This window comes from Pinus tabuliformis, chromosome 7, assembly GCF_031772625.1.
Source record: "Pinus tabuliformis cultivar Carrire ecotype Pingquan chromosome 7, CPIR1, whole genome shotgun sequence".
Lineage (NCBI taxonomy): Eukaryota > Viridiplantae > Streptophyta > Pinopsida > Pinales > Pinaceae > Pinus > Pinus tabuliformis.
Genome location: NC_142293.1, coordinates 1,316,241,626 through 1,316,261,585, shown reverse-complemented (window position 1 = coordinate 1,316,261,585; position 19,960 = coordinate 1,316,241,626). Strand labels below are relative to the sequence as shown.

The following is a 19,960-nucleotide window of genomic DNA, read 5'->3' as shown; positions in this document are numbered from 1 at the left end:
TGGTAGCTATGAATGGATCTTTGGATGTATGCCATGTAATCGTTGAATCTTTTCCAATGAAGATTTGAGTGTCAGATAGAATAGGCATGGTAACTGGAGTGCTCTAAACTACTTCACCAATACTTCTCTCTGTAGTTTCTTTTGAGGATGATCTCTTTGGAGGCATGATGACAACAACTGATGAAAGAGAGATGAGCTCAAAACCTGTAGTACATGTATACAAAAGATGCACTCATGGCAAGAAAAAACTAGATCAAGAAGATTAGTTCATTCATCAAGATTAAAGCAGCAACACACTCACTGAAGAGAAGGATTGCATAGTTTCTAGGCTCAAGGAGACAGACTGGGATCTTGAAATTCACACTGTGCAATGTTAACAAACAAGGGTGAAGCTTATGGATTGAGACTATCAAATGTGTAGTGTCAACTCGGAAGTTGATGGAAGAGACTGTGCATTGCGTGGTATGAGAGGACAAGGCTGGACTAAGGTCTGGAACTAGGAAATGTGTAGTTTGGAAATCCAGTTACTATGTATGACACAGCCTCAGAGGCCAAGGATGAGGCTTGAGCCTTGAAGATGTGAAATGCGTAGTTGATAGGGGCAATAATTACTCGATATTGTGCAGTTCTACCAAGAAAAAAAAGGGAAAAAATTCAAGATATGAATGCCAGGGTAGGAAGAAGTGTAGATCAACCTCAAGGTAAGTTAGATCAGTCAATAACATGGTCCAAAAAATATCATGAAAAAAAAAAACGTGCATGCACAAAATGACCAAGCAACGACAACTGCTAGTAGAAAAAAAAACAAGAAGTCGATGAAATAGTTATAAAAAGTGAATAATAGGCTAAAAAAACACGTGTACAAGATAATAACAATAGAAACACCAGCTACCATGAAATGAAATGGGAAAAATAACACTCATAAAATCAAAACAAATAAAAAAAGCAACAAAAAGCGACGCATGGGAAACTTACCCGGAAAATCACCTTAAAGCAAATCCAAAGCTCCTTGATCTTGTGGAGAAGGATAGAGCTCCAATTTTGAGTGTGGAAATGAGCTCTAAGAGTGTCTATTATATAGATGTAGCCCAGATGGGGTTAGGTTAGGGTTTATGTTGCACATGCCTAAAATCAAGGAAAAGGCGACACTTATCTTAACGTTGAAAATAACAACTTTGTGCCACTTGCCAAACATTAATTGTGCACTCCTTATTTTCTGGGGATGAGCATTACCTTATTCTAGGAAATTTCACAGTCATACCAGGAGAAGGAATTGCGCAATTCCTAACAACAAGGGATTATGCAATTCACTGTCTACACTGAGAGAGGGCTAGCATAGTTTTTGTGCTCAGTGGTTGCCTGTCTTCAAGAATTGCGCAGTTTTGATCCTAAAGACATAATAGTATTTCTAGAGATAGAGAATTGTGTAGTTCTTAGAGGGAAGATCGACAATTGGTGCAAGATCAGGGTGGAAGTTGGCTTTTGTTAGAAGTTGTTTAGTTGTTGTTGACAAGACTTAGTCATCATCAAGACAACCTAATCAAGTAATCATAAGTGTTGCATCCAAAGATCAGTCTTCATAACACACAAGCATTCACAAGGAATACTTTACGACAATGAAAGATAGGTTCTTATAAACAGAAGGTAGGCTCCAAAATCAAGGCATAGAAAAAATTTTGGAGGGGGGTTATAACAGCTACAACATGCTCCTATCTGAAAAATTGGGAATCAGGCCCATATGTGTTTTCCTACTCTTGTTTCCTTCTACATCCGCGTCTGGGGGGAAATTACCATGGAATCTTTCTCACAACATGGTCTGTGTTATGAGTGTTGATGATGATGTTGTGGGATGGTCTTTAAGTTTGGAGTAGAATGTGTCTGGTGTTCTTTTTTGTTTCTTTGCAAGTAGAGGAAGATTAACCAATTTTCATAGGAACACCCCCTATGCTGCTCCCATGTCGCCCAGTAAGCATATGTGTTGTTAGAGGGGGGCGTGGGGAGGTAGCAATTCACAGAGATAGCGAAGGGCAAGGATCTTCACTCAATATTCTGCTACTGAATATTTTAATGCAGTGTTGTCAGAGACAAGAAGAGAAATCCACAAGTTGGAGACTCAAGCTAGGGTGGAGAGGAAATCCCACTCTGATTTTAAAATTATGGATGAAGTGTCTACCTAGATTTTAGACCTTGGACACACTAGGTGAAGGAAGAAGCAGTATTTGAACTCGGTGGATTTACATTGGAAAATGAAAATCCTGTTGAGGTTGGTTTTGAAGGATAAGCAAATTGAGAGGTACAATGTCTTTGCCACCTTGGAAGACATTAAGAGAATTCTAAGGAACCAATGGTTCACCTTGGATAAATTGGATGCAAGGCTTGTCCATGTGGAGGGACACTTGTGTTGTGAATCTGATAATGTTGAACCTCAAGGGTCGAGTGTTAGAGCTCCAACTATTATCTCATCTTCTGAGTCTAATGACTCATTCTGTTTCTCTGTTCTTTTAGTTTTTTGTTATATATGTCTGGTTTGTTTTTGGACAGCCCAATAATATGGGGTTTAGTATTCTCTTTTTTATCCAGTTTTAATTGTAATGTTGAGTTTTGAGGGCATGGAGTTGGTAAAAAAAATATGGATATTTAGAATCCATATGAGTTCATAAGAAGATAAGAAAAGTCATATAACGGTTAGCTGCTACAACAATATAATTTTAATTTTTTAATAATACAAAGTATTAGTTTAAAAAAATAGAAAACACACCCCAAAAGAAATCAAAACTTAAAATTAAAGTACTCACTGATTTCCAAATATATATCTAAAAGCCCGCAAGTTTGAAGTGTACAGGGATCCGGAATTTGCACCAGTACTGTTCTTATCTCGTTCGTTTGCGACTATTTTACCGACCTATTCACTAAATGTGCACTCCACCTTCGTGCACAGAATTGGGTCATCGGATATTGTTTGGCATAATGACATGGCAAACAAAAATTAGGTTGACAACATGTTTAAAGCATTAATTTTTGCAGGCCACGGGTTACAGATGAACGGAAATATATGAACAAGGGTGACAGATGAAGAGAAATATATGAACAATAGCTTATTGAAAGGAAAATATATTTCACCACTGATAAAGTAGACCTATGGGGTTTTCCATGATGCATACAATTAACAACATGATCGGTTACAAAGTTAACAAAAATCCATTATCAAAACTTGCATATCATAATTTCATGTATTTCCCTGTATACAATGAATAATTTCATCTATAAAGTTGCACAGTTCAGCATATCACTGTTGGTTACTGTAATCACAAGACAAACTTTACAATTGATTTCGATTTTGATTTCAGCTTCAATGGCATCATTACAATACAAACAATTCAAGAATAGAAATTCTTTGACAAAAAGTAATCTTCAATCATGCAATTGTCCTTATATTAACATTAGTTGAACATACAATAAATTAGACTGTGAACCACTTATGTCATCATTACAACAGTTGAATGATTTATTCAAAATACATGACCAATCAAACAATAACATTAGTGGGGCATCAAATAGATTCCAGTATGAATCACTGGATGCCATCATTACAGCAGTTGAATGATTTCTTTAGAATAGCAAACCTATTAAGCAATCGATTCATGCTTTATTCCTTTTAGACGCCCTATCAACTTGAACCAATGTGTGGAAAATGCTGGTCTTCTTGTTTCTAAAGTGGCGATGATTATATAAAACAAATTTGTGGGTCTAACTGTCTAGCTGTATTCCGGAGTCATAGACAGCTCCGGCTGTCCAGTTCGCTGGTATAGCATTGGCAGCTGTAATCCATTGTTGCTGGTCACCATCGCTGACAAGAAATCGTATGGAAAGATCACCCGCGGGAGGGGACACTACATCCCACACAGCACCATGGTTTGTAACGCGGAGTTTGCATTGTAACGTTGCAGTCTGCATCAAGCGAATTTAATTAATGGATTTTTAGAGCAAAAAAAATATTGCAGGACCATAGGGTTGATGGAGTTTCTGAAAAATAATAATAAATAAAGTATATTGTATTGAATTTTTTTTGCTTGAGTTGATAAACATCGATATACAAAATATTGAGTTGATAAACATCGATATACCAAATATTGCTAAAGTTAAATTGCTCTTTTTACAATTAATTAAATTTTCCAAGGATGGTTACTTCTTTTTCAATCTCACCTTTTTATAATAATGTAATAATGTTATTTATTTTATTTTTTTAATAATGGTTTAGTTTTATTTTTTAATTTTATTTTTTTATAATAATGTTTTTATGAAGTGCATATATGTTGTTGTTAAAAGAATTGAAATAAACTAATTAGAAAAAAAAAAGATAACTATAAAGATTAAAAAGTTAAATTTACATTATTTTAAAATTTTTAATGATGGTTATTTCTTTTCCAATCTCATTTTTTTATAATGTAATAATGTTACTTATTTTATTTTTTATAATAATCGTTTAGTTTTATATTTTAATTTTATTTTTTTTATAATAATATTTTTATGAAGTGGATATATGTTATTGTTAAAAGAATTGAAATAAAATAATTAGAAAAAATGATAACTATAAAGATTAAAAATTAGGTTTAAACTGATTTATGTGTGAAAAAAATTAAAAATATGTATATTTTTGTTAAATTTTATTTTTTTATATAAATTTTTTATTTTAAAAAAAATCTCTAAGAATTTTAAAATAAAAGCTCTAAGAACTTTATTTCAAAATGAATATCTATCAACATCATAAGTCTAACATAAAATGTAAACATGATATTTTGTTAATATTTTTATGACAATTTTTTAGATATGTAAATAATTTGAAGATAAATATAATGTATTATTATTAGAAATTTATGAAAATTATAAGACTTTATTTTTTAGCCATTTTTGTGAGAGGGTAATTTATTATTATTATTATTATTATTATTATTATTATTATTATTATTATACGGTCCTAGGCATGGTATTACGCATCCAGTTTTGCTTTGACTTTCTTATCAGTTTGTCTTTGATAAAAAAATTATGCACTTTATCCATATTTTAACATTAGGAATTTTTGTTATTTTTTATTATTATTTAAATTTATTTATTTGTAAAGTGATTGGTTGAGGTCTTATTGATGATGTTGATGATGGTTAATGCCCATATTTTCAATTTAAGATAGCTTATTATTATATTAAAAACATATATATAAGTGTATATATATTTATATAAACAATATTAGTTAATCATATTTCTTAATTTTTGGTGATGATATTTAACAATACAATATTTTATTAGTTGTTTTATTTTTGTAATGAAATTTTTGTCTTTATTATCTTTTAATTTAATTAAGCTATATTTAAGTTAAATAGATACTAACTACTATATAACCATTGTTTTAAATTAAAATTTATATATGAAAAATAAATATTTTTTATTATTATTTTTTTAAATTTATTTTTAAAATATATAAATAAATTTAATATATTTAACCCTTTAAAATACTAATGAAATTCAGCTTATATCTACACAATTTTGGATAAAATTTGATATTCCGTTAAAGAGATATTCGATAAAGATTATATTATAATGGAAACCAAAAATTTGATTCAAGAACTTGCTAAAATTACTAGAAGTAGCCATTCACTCTACATCTATAATAATTAAACTAGACTTATGGAATGCATGTATCAAACCTCGCAAATATCGACGGCCAAGATGTCTTTCTGGCCTGCCTGATACCAGAATATAAACGCTAGATAGTAAGGAAAGTTGGTGCTCTCGTCAATTTTGAACAGGAGGTTCTGGCCCGGATATTGACAAGATACTCTGCATAAATATAAAGAAGTTGTTATATTAATAGTAATGTAGATTAGGTTTTTTTTGTGGGTGGTAGTATATGTGGAAAAAAAATACATATTAGAAACTCAATGTCCTGAATATATCTTACCAAAATCACTAACCAGTTACCAAAATCTTTGAATGTATTCATGATTTGATTTTCAGTGCAATTACTAATCTCAATCTACGTCATAGGGCATTAAATGCCCGGGGAGATGCAGGTTGGATAGCGTGCTAACACGCAAATTCCCATTTCTTATTTAGTGCGCAGTTTCCAAATTTGCCTATTAACGGGCTATCCAGCCTGCATCTCCCCGGACATTTAATGCCCTATAGCAGGCTTGTTAGCCGCTGCCCAATCTAGTGACCTATGAATTATTTGTCGACTTTGAGTTGGCTTCACCTTTTGTACTGAATGTCTACAACCCCCATGGCCACTAGTTGGTCACTAGCATTAGCGCTAAGACCCAGTTTGGCGTAGCCATGACGGGAGAGGATAAAATCTGTCCGGTCGCCTTGACCCATGTCGGTTATCACGATTTTCACTCCTTCCGCTGTACAGAGTTCCTGATTAGTACAGATCACCTGTTTTTGGCACCATTGGTTAGTAACAAGATAAACTCGTAGTGGCATCATAATGATCTGGAACATGATGAACATGCTAGGGTTTGTTATGAACAGACTAGGGTTTGTTATCATTGTCACCTGGTAGCAAGCTCCACATCCAAGGCCATCTCTGTAGAGCTGAGCAGCGCAAGCAACGTCACCGTCATTGAGATTTCTCCCGAAGGAACCATATCCGCAGGCTCCCCCTGTCAGAGGTTAAACCTTTTATAATTCACAATAGACAATGCCGGGAAGTACAAACTTTATTCATTTTTCAGCTAGGTTTATAATCTTATTTTGATTGCAGATTTTTTTAGAATATTTTAAAAAATTTAAGAGTAAATGAAATCAACCATTTAAATTAACTATTGTTCATCAAGTTTCCTCAATATTAGAAATTCTACAATAAAATACAAGACTGACATAAGACTTCCTAGGAAATTGTCCTTTACACAAAATTGGCATAGATATTCTCAAATTTTCAGCGAAGTTACGGTCTTCTAAATAAAATTAGCATCTCAGTCTCACTTCTACATCGTCCTAGTAGAGTACGATTCCATATATAAATTTGACAGGGCTGTAACTAACAGTGACATTAGAAAATCGTACATAAAACTGTTACATTAACACTCACTAATTTTTTTTAACTCACCCATGTTATAACAAAATTCTTTTGATCAAATTAGAAGTTCTTATTAGAATAAAAACAAAGGAAACTCTATTTCTAACGTCACATACCTGATTCAAACTTATAGATATGAAGAAAAGCAGTATGGCAAGGCCGTGCCTTTTTAAAGTAGTTTCAAAGCACACTAGTGATATAAACGAGGCTCCCTAGAGCAATGTTGTTAGAGATACCTGTGTGTTCCTGGGCATCTTTTATAAAATAAAATGATATGAAAAAAAAAAAAAAAAAAAATCCTTGTAGTTCAATGCAAGAATCAACCTACTTTAAGTTTATGGTTCTATGTTTATAACATATAGAAATGATATAGTCTTGGATTGCTTAATTGGGGATAGTAGGGTAAATCAAGGGTTATGTAATTAAAGGGCTATGTAATTAGAGGTTTTAAGTTGAAATCTCCCAATTCACTTATGTTGGTAGAAAGGATATATGCGTATGTAATTAGAGGTTTTAAGTTGAAATTTCTTAATTTATTTAGGCTAGTAGAAAGGGTATAGGTAAGTATCTATAGATATTATAAATATTTAGAAAATATCTATAAATATTTAGAAATTATAATGGTAGTAGTTGAAATCTAGTGTAAAATTAATTGTCAACTTAATTATCAATTTAGCTGGATAAAACAAAAGCAAAACATAACGTATAAAAAATGTAAAAATTATTTTTGTGACTGCATTGATCAGAGATTTGATGAAATGCTGGAATGAGACATCAACGTAAAACATGGAAAAGAAACAGCAAATGCTAGGGCTTAGTCTTAGTACTATCATTTCCGAGGCTGTCTGGACTTCCATAGTATGATGCTCTGGAACTCACGCAGTCATCACAGGCGCTGAATACTCTTTCCAGTATAACTAATAAGATACAGAGCCTAAAGCTTGATATGGTCATGGAAGAAGCCATGGTTTACCTCCAGAGATTTCAGAATCAATGTCTACAATCACTTCAATGAGAAGAAGATTGTGCACATCTGTATTGAAACTGGAGAGCAATCTATAGCCATTATATAAAACCTGCCACGGAGGAATCCCAGGGTCTGAGGAATATCAAAAATTGGATAGAGGAAAAAAGATGGAATTCCACTAACTTCATCTCGCTTTCCATGAAAGGCCTTGGAAAAGGAATGATGGCGCCGCCCACAGTATGTGACAAATACTTTAATGGGTGGGGAAGTCATTCATGAATTTTGTATGCTAACACGTTTCCTTTCTTCGAAATATCATCTAATTTTCTGCTGATTATGAATCTCAGAACCTCATTAATGGCGGCTAGCCAATGTTTTTCGATATCAAGCTACAAAACCTGTCTGTCTCTTTCAGTGAACTGAAACTAGGCTCTCCCACCATTATCCTCTGTAAAGGATGTTCACTCCTTTTTCTTTATGTAGCAGTTGACCTAAAATTTTGATAAAATTCGATTCCTGTCCTATCTCAACTAGTACTGCTTGAGAATTGTCTTGTTAACAATTGACAACAAGAAGTATTCAAATAAAACTCAATGTATGTCGTCGTGATTTCGTCAATGCTTACGGAGTAAATAGATTTCTATTTTCATTATTTTGGCATTTCAGTACTGATATTCACTTGAGAAATCTCCATTATAACTTTGGGGAAATTTTAATTAGGTAATGTATGTGATAATTTGATATGGTTGAGTGAATTTAATGATTACTGAGTAAATTTATTTATATTTTCATTATTTTCGCAATACAATTATGTGGTTCATAAGACACTTCTCTTCGTACATAGTTTTAATCATTTTTTGGAAATGTTAATTATGTCAATAGCTATTTTTAGATTTGGGTATTTTGAGTTTTAATTTAATAATTTAATCAATAATTATTAATTATGAGATAGATGGTAGGTATTTTATTTTTATGTAATATTTTAGAATATTTCTAGTAGTATAGGCAAAGCAAAGACTCAGATTTATTTTCAAAATAATTGTGTTATTTTTTCCTTTTAATTAAATTCATTAATAAAAAAATGTGTGTCATATGAAATGAGTTATGGGTTTTAGGGCATATGGTGTTGAGTTATGGTGGTGTTGATAAATGTTAATATAGGGCGCACGAACTTCAAATCTACTAAGGAGATTTGATCCCTCTCAGTGCATGGTAGATCCAGACTTAAGATGGATCTAGGATGGTTTAATTTCCTCTTTTAAATAGGCTATATTCCACATGAATACCATGGGTTCTCATAAACATGGAGCTCAAAAACCAATAGTGCATGGTAGATCCAGACTTAAGATGGATCTAGGATGGTTTAATTTCCTCTTTTAAATAGGCTATATTCCACATGAATACCATGGGTTCTCATAAACTTGGAGCTCAAAAACCAATAGTATCTTGACGAAGTCAAGTTTACCTTATTATTTTAGTTTAAAGTTATTTTTGTTTTAACATAGAGTTATTTTTAATTTTTTTTTATATTTTATTTTTAACAAAGTAAAAATGTTTAAGGTAGTGTTAATTTTATTTTTATTTTTATTAATAAATATAACTATTACTTTAATTTTAATTATAGTTCTCTTTTTATGTTATTTGACTAAGTAAAATGTTTACACAACATGATAGGGCAACATCTCTTCCATAATGCATTAGGAGTGATGATTATTTTTAAAAAAATTATAATTTAATTAATTTTTATGATTCTTTTTAATTTTAACAACCTAAATCAGTGCTTTTCCTATCGATGTTTACCAACCATTCAATTAATTTAGTTGCATTATTTAGATAATGTAAATGATAATTTGGCATACCTAAATATAATCCATATGTTAAAATCCAAAAAAAGGTAAAGTACATTCACTTTGACAAACTTTAATAGTCAAATCCCATGAGTAAGTTAGTCATTAGAAGGATATTTGGAATTAAACATTCTACAATCATACTTCAATAAGGTGACTTTTTGACTTTTGAAAGTTCAACAACATGATTTTTGAGAGGATTTTGTTACTTTTTTTGGCCCAAATCTTAGATGAGATCACAATGTTTTGTCACGTAAATTGTCTGCAAATGTATTTAGTTTCCTTAAAAACTTATAAAATCATTAATTAAATTAAAAAAAATTTAAATGATTTTAATCAAAGTAATGAGAAAAATCAATCTAAAAAATAAAGATAAAAAAAATCAAAAAATCCAATTATTGCTTCATTAAATCATTGTTATTTTAGTAGTTAAGGTTACATAATTTTAGTATTTTAAAGTTTAAAAACACTAAATTAATTTATGCAATTTAAATAACATTAAATCAAAATTTCATAAACAATTTTTTTTGTCAAATTTTAATGATAATTATTTGAAAAAACTTAGAGTGTGTGTGAGAGTGTAATTTATATATGGAATGATATTTTTTACCATAATTTAGCTATACAATATCAAGTAATATTGTGATTTTTTTGTTGTTTAAAGCACATTTTTGAACATATAAATGAATTCAACACCCTAAAAAAACCCTTAGGGAACTTACATATAATAGCATAGTCTAACTAATAGACGAAATGGCTTTCTAAATCCATCAATAGAACTTGTTGTAAGATTGTGATTTCTTGTTTTTTAAAATACACTTTTGAATGCATAAATGGATTTAACACCCTGAAAAAATCTCTGAGGCACCCAATATTTGCAGTTTAAACAACTTAAACTTATGATTTTTAAAAATTTGTATCAGATTTTAGACAAAATTGACTGAAAAAATTGATCGGGTAAGAATCATTAAATCTATTAATTAGACTACTCGTGTGTATATAATAAAAAATAATTATTAGATTGAAACTTATGACTTTTAAAAAGTTATATCGAATTTTAAACAAAATTGACTTAAAAAATTGATCGAGAAAAATCATTAAATCTATTAATTACACTACTGGTATGTCTATAATAAAAAACACTAATTAAATTGAAATAAGTTCATAAAATTTAGGATTTATTATAATTTAATTAAAATAAATTGTATAACAATTATATATTTTTAATTGGTTTTAATTATTAAAAATTTATTAATTCGAATAATATATAAATTTAAAAATAAATATATAATTTTTTCTTAAATTATAATTAATATTAATAAATTAATTATTTTATTTTATAAATTTATTAATTACACTACTCGTATGTCTATAATAAAAAACACTAATTAAATTGAAATAAGTTCTAGGATTCATTATAATTTAACTAAAATAAATTGTATAACAATTATATATTTTTAATTGGTTTTAATTATTAAAAATTTATTAATTTGAATAATACATAAATTTAAAAATAAATATATAATTTTTTCTTAAATTATAATTAATATTAATAAATTAATTATTTTATTTTATTAATTTTAGTTTATAAAACTTGAGATCTTGCAATAATTTAAAATATATATATATATAGATATATTAAACATAATATTAAAAAATAAAAAATATATTTAAAAATGAAATTCTATAACTAGAGAGACAAACTATGATTCATCCCCAAACGATATCATTAAGCCAGAACTTGAGGTACAAGGTATGTGTACCCTACAAAGAAAATTCGGGAAACAAATCATTAAAACATTTTATTTATCACATGGTGAATCGTTATACGCAACCATTAAATAATTATTTCAATTTAAACTTCTAATTGTTGTGGGCCCTATGTTTATTGAATATTTAACACACCATTTTTTACGTTTCGCGTTGTTGTCATAGCAGATATTGTAAAATTTTCTCGGCCTCAACATTATACATTGTGGATAATGTAGGCTTTCTTTTAAGAATATTATAAATTATCTAAATTAATATTAATCATTAATATCATTAATTTAGATTTATAATTACCATTTTGAATTTATAAATGTTATAAATTAAAATTTGAAAAGATTACTATGAAATTTTAATAACGTTAATTTTATAACCAAAAAAAAAAAAATTCTAATAATAGTAACACAACATTTTCCGTAACTTAAAGTCGATGCCCATATCTAATAATCACAACATGATTATTGAAATAAAATTAATTTATTAATAGAATTTTTAATCATAGTTTTAATTTTATAAAGTTATTTTTTAATAACATAACTTTTTAGCCATACTTAAAGTCGATGCCATATCCAATCATCACAACTTGATTATCAAGATAAAATTAATTTATTAATGGAATTTTAAATATAAACTTGTTTATGAAGTAAATTCGACCAAAATCTAATCATTATATATTCATCCTTTTGTATAATTTTTATATTCATGAATCATTGTCGTGGAGCTATTTCATGCATACTCATGGATTCAAATAGGTAAGCTGAAATAAATTATATATATATATATATATATATATTATCAATTTCATCTTTAACATATATTAAAAAAATATTATTTTAATTTTAGCCTTAATAAAGTGGTAAATAGTTATATTTTAATTTATTTGGAGTTTATATGGGAATATTATGCCCAAAAGTTAGGTTATGATTTCATTATCTTAGATCTCAGTTAGAATTCCTATATGAATGCTATGTTCAAAGTAAACTTAAGATTTAACCTTTGTAGTACCAAATGGATGTTGCATGAAGTCTCACTACTAAGACATCTAGAATTAGCTTGCCATATATTGTGAGTGGGGCATCTAAAAACTTTAAGCCTATCTCTAATAATGATTAGGACATGTTCAAAAGGTGTCTTTCATTGGGATTGTGAGGAGTTATGTTTTTAAAAACCCTAACCCTATCTCTAATAATGATGAGGACATGTTCAAAAAGTGTGTTCCATTGGGATTGTTAGGCGATATGTTTCTAGGGATGAAAAGAGTAAAATAATGATGAGGACATGTTCAAAAAGTGTGTTCCATTGGGATTGTTAGGCGATATGTTTCTAGGGATGAAAAGAGTAAAATATTGGGATACTAGAATAGGGAAGAGATAATCTATAACTCTATTATAACTTTATATTAGTTGATTATTCATCATAATGTTTATTGTAACTCATATATATATATATATATATATATATATCAAAAAATACAATAATAATTCAATTTTGGCTTTCCCATGTTGAATTTCTTATTATACATTAATTTCATTTTGTTGATGGTTTGCTCATTTTATAACCACAAATTACATATTAAACTTTTCTTTTTTAGTTCTAATGTCATGTATAGTATGCTTGTAATATTACACTTTATTTATAATTAATCGGTGTGGAATAGAGAGTAATCATGTTTTTTTTGTATTATATTTTTGAAGATTATAGATCATGCTATTATATTACATATTTTTTTGTTGAGAATTTGTTTCCAGATCCATCGCATGAGATTTTTGAATCATCGACATTTCCAACTTGCTTACGGGGTTTATCATTAAGATAAGACTTTTTTTTTTTGAGATTATATAAAATATTGTAGTATCAAGAATTTTTCATAAATATATCATTATTAGGCCTAAGCAGTGAACAATAAGTATCTAAGAATTTCATGAAATGCTACTTTTAGAAATTTCACCTCAATTTGAAGTTGAATTGGGTTGTGTTCAAATGAGTTAAGTTGACTAATATTAGGTTTATTTGTGTTGAATTGAAGTAAATTGAGTTGATTACCATTAGGTGAACATTATTAACTTAAGTTGAGTTGAATCGAGTCATTTTGAGTTGAGTTGAGTAAACTTGGATTAGGTTCAGTAGAGTTGAGATAGTTAATCTTAGTTCATTTTAGTTTAGTTGAGTTTAGTTGATTCAGGTTGAGTTTAATTTAACTAAGTCAAGTTTCATTGATTCAATTTGAGTTGAGGTATTTTGAGTTGACTTGGGTTAAGTTGATTTTAATTGATTTGAATTGATTCAAATATGTTTGAGTGGATTTGAATTAAGTTGTTCTAAGTTGAGTGTGTTGTAATTGAGTGAACTTGAGTTTGGTTGATTCAAGTTGAGTTGAATTGAATCAAGTTGTGTGGAGATGATTTGTGTTGATCATGTGTGCATCATCGATAATGCCATCATGTCTTATAAGTATCCAAAGCTCCGAGAAAGTGATCCTCATAAGCATAAAGGAAGGATCTAGCAATCAAGGAGAAATATGTCTCCAATGTGTATGTTTGGAATGGTACAATCAAGGGTAATTAACATGAAATTCACACACATCAAATAAACTACATTTTTATATATTGGTAAAATTATTTTGATAAATAATTTTCACCAAAATTAATGGGCTCCCTCTAAAACTCAACAAAGCACAACATCTTTAAATTTGAACCTGTTGTAGTCTCAAAATCAACATTAGGTCCCCAATAATAGGACTCCTCCATTATGGAATTACACCTCGATTAATTTAAACAAATGGAACAAGTCAACACAATATGGTTAGAATATATCCTAGGTGGTATACTCACCCTTAGTAATGATTTGGGTAGTCCTAGATACTCCTATGCATCATAGAATGTAAGAGGAAATTTTCTTAACTTATAGCAAGCTACCATGTAGGGCGTGAGAATGTCCATGCATAGTATTTCATCATCCATATAGATATGATTATACTCTATTGGACATTCCAAAAATAATCTCCACACTTCTATAAATCTATGAAGGAGCTACCTGTGACCTAAAGGACCTCACATCGTCACAAAAGTTCTCATATTGACTCACCCTATTGTTGATTTTTAATGATTTCCTTAATTTATTACTACTTTCCAATGATTATAAAATCAACTCATCTTATACCATATTCATCATTAAGTAATTATACAAGAAAATCTTCAACAATAAAACAATAATGATAATAGAAACTGTTGGGAAATCCATAGAGGTTGAAGTTAAATGATTTCCCTTATTAATGACATTATCTTATGATGTTTTTATTATTATTAGTTCTTTCGATTTATCTTTTCTTATCATCAAGACTAATGCCAAGAAACAAATAAAATAGAACACAAAATGTAGGCACACTGTGAAGGCGAAACCCCACTTTAGGGAAAAACCTAGTCAAAATGTTTCCTTCAGTAGATTCAAGATTAGAAAACCAAGACCCTTGCAAACTAGACTAGACTCCCTCCATCAAGTCATCCTTCATCTTTGTCTTTGATCCATGTGATTGTGTAAGCACCAAGTCCTGATCACTAAGAGGGTACCAAATTCTTGTTTTTGTGGTAGCATTGAAACCTTATCACTGTCATAGCATTAAAACCTTGTGTCAAACTTTAATTCACTGAGATAGTACCGAGATCTTCACCACACCGAGACTTGTGATAACCTGGCACCAAAATCTTTTTCCAAGATGGTGGCACCATGGTAAGACTTCATATCTGTGTTTTACACCGAAATACAATAGCATTGAGATAGAAGCAAGACTTTAGTAACACTAGAACACTTCACTATGATCGCCCAAACTTCTTTGAAAATGCGATTTTTTGAGTTGGTGTAATGAAAAGTTCCCAGGCTTGTATATGTAGTGGTATGTCCATCCTAAATGAGTCGACATGATTGATGAAGAGATATGCCTTTGTTTTTAGGCCAACATGAGTTCACTTGATAATTATTCCTTTGAGGCCGGCTTGAAGAGGCTGACTTAAGACTTTGATTAAGAGGCCGAGTTGATGACTTGATGAAGAGGATGACTTCATGGAGGAGTTTTTGACCAAACAATAAATGACATTAACAATAACCTAAAGCCTATAATGGAGTCTTGACCTATAATTGACCCAAGCATGAAACCCATGCTTTAATAAGTTAATTCAATTTAATAATAAAATTATTTTCACTTTCTTTTGATAAATATATTACATTTTGACTTCAAGTACAATTATGAAGAGCAAACCTAGTTACATTCTCCAATAGAGACAACAAAACATAAGAGAACAGAATTATCCTTGGAAAACCCCAAACTAGAGGAAAAACCGAACACCCTTTTCTAAGAGAAATTGTCCAATTCAACAAGAGATATAATCTCATTTCCCAGTTAAAAAAAAAAAAAAAAAAGTCAAACTAACGTGTAACCAAACCCAGGTCAAACCTAGTCAAACTGCCCATGGGTTAAGTCATACTATTGCTTAGAAAATTTGGTCTTCCTCAAAGAATGGTTATTTTCCCAAAGCTCAATATACCGCAGAAAATTAATATGCACATAAATTAATCTTCCCATAGGCTCGATCTTCCATAGATAATACTTCACATGAATAAAATAAGAGTGATCCAAATTGTGCCTTAGATTTATTCTTTAATCAACCTTAGAATTATTCCTTGATGAGATCTTAATTGTGTCTCTGATTTTGTCCTTGATCAGCCTTAGACTTCATCCTTGATGAGATTCAATTTTTTCCTTAGATCATCTAAATCATGTCCAAATGAAGAGGATGAATGGTATTTTTATAGTGATGATAAGTTCTCCAAATGTTGTGACTATTGGGTTGAGCCGAAATGAGCTTGTGGAGAAGCTAAACTTACTTTTTTGGAGGAAAAAGTAGGAATTTGAAAATTCAAATTTTACTTCTTTTGGAGCCTTTTTGTAGAGATTCCCACTATAGATCAACAGATTATGCAATATACTAAAACACAATACAATATATACTTCTACAACACTTTGCGGAAGCTTAATCGAATTGAGCAAGATCAAGAGAACACATATAACTAAGAATGAGAAATCAAACACACATAACACAGAGGAAATATCACGGGGAAAGCCTCAGCCTAAAACCCCAACTCTGTATTATCATACAAGTGGAAATATAGTCCGAATTACAAAAGGAATAAGCTCACAAGCTATCATGTTCTCTCTGCAATCCCTCTGCTGCTCATAGACAGTCAAAGGCCTCTCTCAAACCTTCTCCTCTACCCTCCAAGCCTCCTATTTCTTTGTGCAATTTTCCTTGGGGTCCAGTGCAGCCACTTGTGTGAATTGGCCTCTTCACACACTCACTAACCTCTGATCTAACTGCACAATCCCGAAGGAGATAATTCCTTCTCCATGGATGAGTTTCCTTTATAGGAAAAAATCCATCCAACTGATAGTACATTGTCCCTCCTCTGATCTCAACTGGGTCTCTATCTGAACTGACATGCATGAGTTATTCATGAGAGAATATTCAGTTATCTGAAGAATAGTAGTTACATGCATGCAAGCATTAACTAACTGAACTCACATTAATTTAAACAAACTATTTAAATCAATCTAACTGGACTTGACTCAGTTAACTGAGCCAACTAATTACAACTCAAATTAGAACTCATCCTTATCTCTTTAACTGATGGATAAATTCATCAATTAATAGATAAACTATTGCATGTACTCACATAGACTTCATGTTGACTTTTGATAACTAATTAACTCATGGTGACTTAATTAATTTATTTTCAAACAACTGTTAAGTTCAAATTCGAATTTTACTTCACTATTTTAGTTTAGGGACTGACTAAAATAGGAATCCATCCTGAACTGCTAAAAATAGAATGCTATTTTTAGCACTTCCATTTTTCATTCCCTATTGCTGAATCCATCATTGGTACCCAAACTGCTATTTATAGAAGTGTTATTTTTAACACTTCTATTTTTAGCAATTCCTATTGCCATTTTCAACACTCCCTCTCAACAAGAAAGGCTTCAACTCGAACCCAATCCTATACCTTTGGAATGTTCTGCATGCAACACTTCTACCAAGTGTGGTTTCTCTAGAAACTCTAGAAATAAAAAAAAACTCCCCACTGACCTCTATTGGGCTAGAAACATACTCTGATGCTGAAGCTCTACCTGCTGCTGACAAGTGCTCCCTCTATGACCTCTGAGCTGCTACAACACTCCATGCATCTCACACTGTTGCACACCTCTCTGTGTCATCCTACACTGGTGCAACACTCCTGTGCCTCTCGCATTGTTGCAGCCTGCTAGCTCTACACAGTCCTGGGACTCCTGCATTGTAGCTCTCTCTACCGCTCCATCCGCATCTGTCTCTACCCACTCAGCCAATCCCGCTACTCCTCATCGGGGCTCCTATAGCAAAGTTGAATCAAAGAGGTTGGGTACCTCAAGGATCCTGCCCCTATTCAAGCCTTCTTGGGATGATCACTCCACATTGCCCCACCTCCTACCTGGAGGTATGGATGCATGTGATCCCTCTGCCCACCTGGCTTGAAATTTACCCCTACTGGAGGTCTCTACATAAGTGGATGCCTCCACTCGGTCTCCTCTCGACTTCCCCAGTTGTAGCTGCTCCACAACCTCCTGAAGTTGCTTCACCAATCGTGCCTCCTCCACAATTATCTGAGACTTCTTTTGTGGTTGCATGTTGAGAGGTAATGTACTCTCCCTCTCAACCACCAAGTCTCCATCAATTGCCTTGCTCCTCAAGGCTTTGCATGCATCTTGAACCGTGAACCAATCTGCTTCACCTGACTAGTGATGATGTGTCTAAGGAAAACCTTTCCCTTATTGAAGGCTACATCATAGCCTCTATCTTCCAGCATCGTGATCGACACCAAATTTCTCTTCAGTCCTGGTACATACTTGACATTGGTCAAGGTAATGCGAGCTCCACACTCCCTCTAAAAAACAACCGTGTCTACACCTGAGACACTATACTTTTCATCATTACCCATCGCTATGAGTATCTGGAGACCTTTATCCTCCAAAGTACTAAACAAGCTCTTGTCACCGACCATGTGGAAAGAAGATCCACTATCAAGAAACCAACCACTTCCCACCATGGATGAAACCATGCATGCGAAGAGAGTGAAATCCAACTCGAACTGTGAGGCCAATGCCTCACCTTCAGATCCTTCCTTGGATCCCATCTTGGATTTCTTCGGTGGACAATTTGTTGGAAAATGGCCCATCTCATGACAATGAAAGCATTGCACTTTTGATTTGTCAAACTTCTTCCCACCTTAGGAAGGACTGGATTGGGAAAGAGAATCCTTCTCCTTCCCCTTCTTTTCCTTACTCGCTAAGGCACAATTTTCTTCATCCTCCATGGATGAAGAACCATCTCTAGTGCTTCTTCTTATCTCCTCCTACATCAGATCCGACCAAAGTCGTTCCCAATTTGGCAGTTTCTCTCTTCCATTAACCGAGTCCTGGTATCTATGCCAGCTCTTAGGAAGATCGAGGAGTGTAAGACTCACCATGTCATCATCACCTGTCATGATCCCTACATTTCCAAGCTCATCCCTGCATGTGGTGAGCTTGTTCAGATACATAGAGATTGTGTCGCCATTTTCACACTTGATCTTCCAAAGCTTGTCTTTCAATGCCAGCTTCCTCTGATCACTGCTATTCTGATATAGATCTTTCAATGTTTTCCACATTGAAAACGGTGTCTCCTTCCCATGGAGACTCGAGACTATGTGATCTCGAACTCCCTCCAGAAGGATTTTCCTTGCTCTAGCCACACATTTCTTCCATTCCGCCAATTCTTGGGCACTAGATGCTACAGGCTTGGGGAATTCTTGATCAATGAAATCCTTTAACCCGTTATCCTCTAATATTGCTTCCATGTGATCCTTCTAGGCTATATAGTTTGAGCTACCATCAAGAGCATACTCAAGCCTCAAACCGTTGAACGCCATTGGTGGAAATGAGATGTGATAAGAACTCGACTTTTATATTCAGGAATCACAACTTCGAACTTCGAACTTCTTGTATACTGTTCTCTCCTTTGATCACCTTTTCTCTGATACCATGTAGAAATTCCAACTGTAGATCAAAAGATTATGAAATATACTAAAACACAATACAAGATCTACTTCTACAACACTTTGCGGAAGCTTAATCGAATTGAGCAAGTTCAAGAGAACACATATAACTGAGAATGAGAAATCAAAACACATAACACAGAAGAAATATCATGGGGAAAGCCTCAGCCTAAAACCCCAACTCTATAT

General features: G+C 31.9%; 1 protein-coding gene across 1 annotated transcript; it reads right to left on the bottom strand.

Annotated features, from left to right (window-relative positions):
• Positions 1 to 3,476: 3,476 nt before the first annotated feature.
• Positions 3,477 to 8,127, bottom strand: LOC149252397 (expansin-like B1). The gene is made up of 5 exons (XM_089456661.1): positions 7,900 to 8,127; positions 6,550 to 6,656; positions 6,248 to 6,429; positions 5,700 to 5,832; positions 3,477 to 3,948 (listed from the first exon to the last, which is right to left on the bottom strand). The coding sequence occupies exons 1-5, from the start codon at positions 8,036 to 8,038 to the stop codon at positions 3,748 to 3,750; spliced, it is 762 nt and encodes a 253-aa protein (XP_089312787.1). The 5' UTR covers positions 8,039 to 8,127; the 3' UTR covers positions 3,477 to 3,747.
• Between the last annotated feature and the right edge of the window lie 11,833 nt (positions 8,128 to 19,960).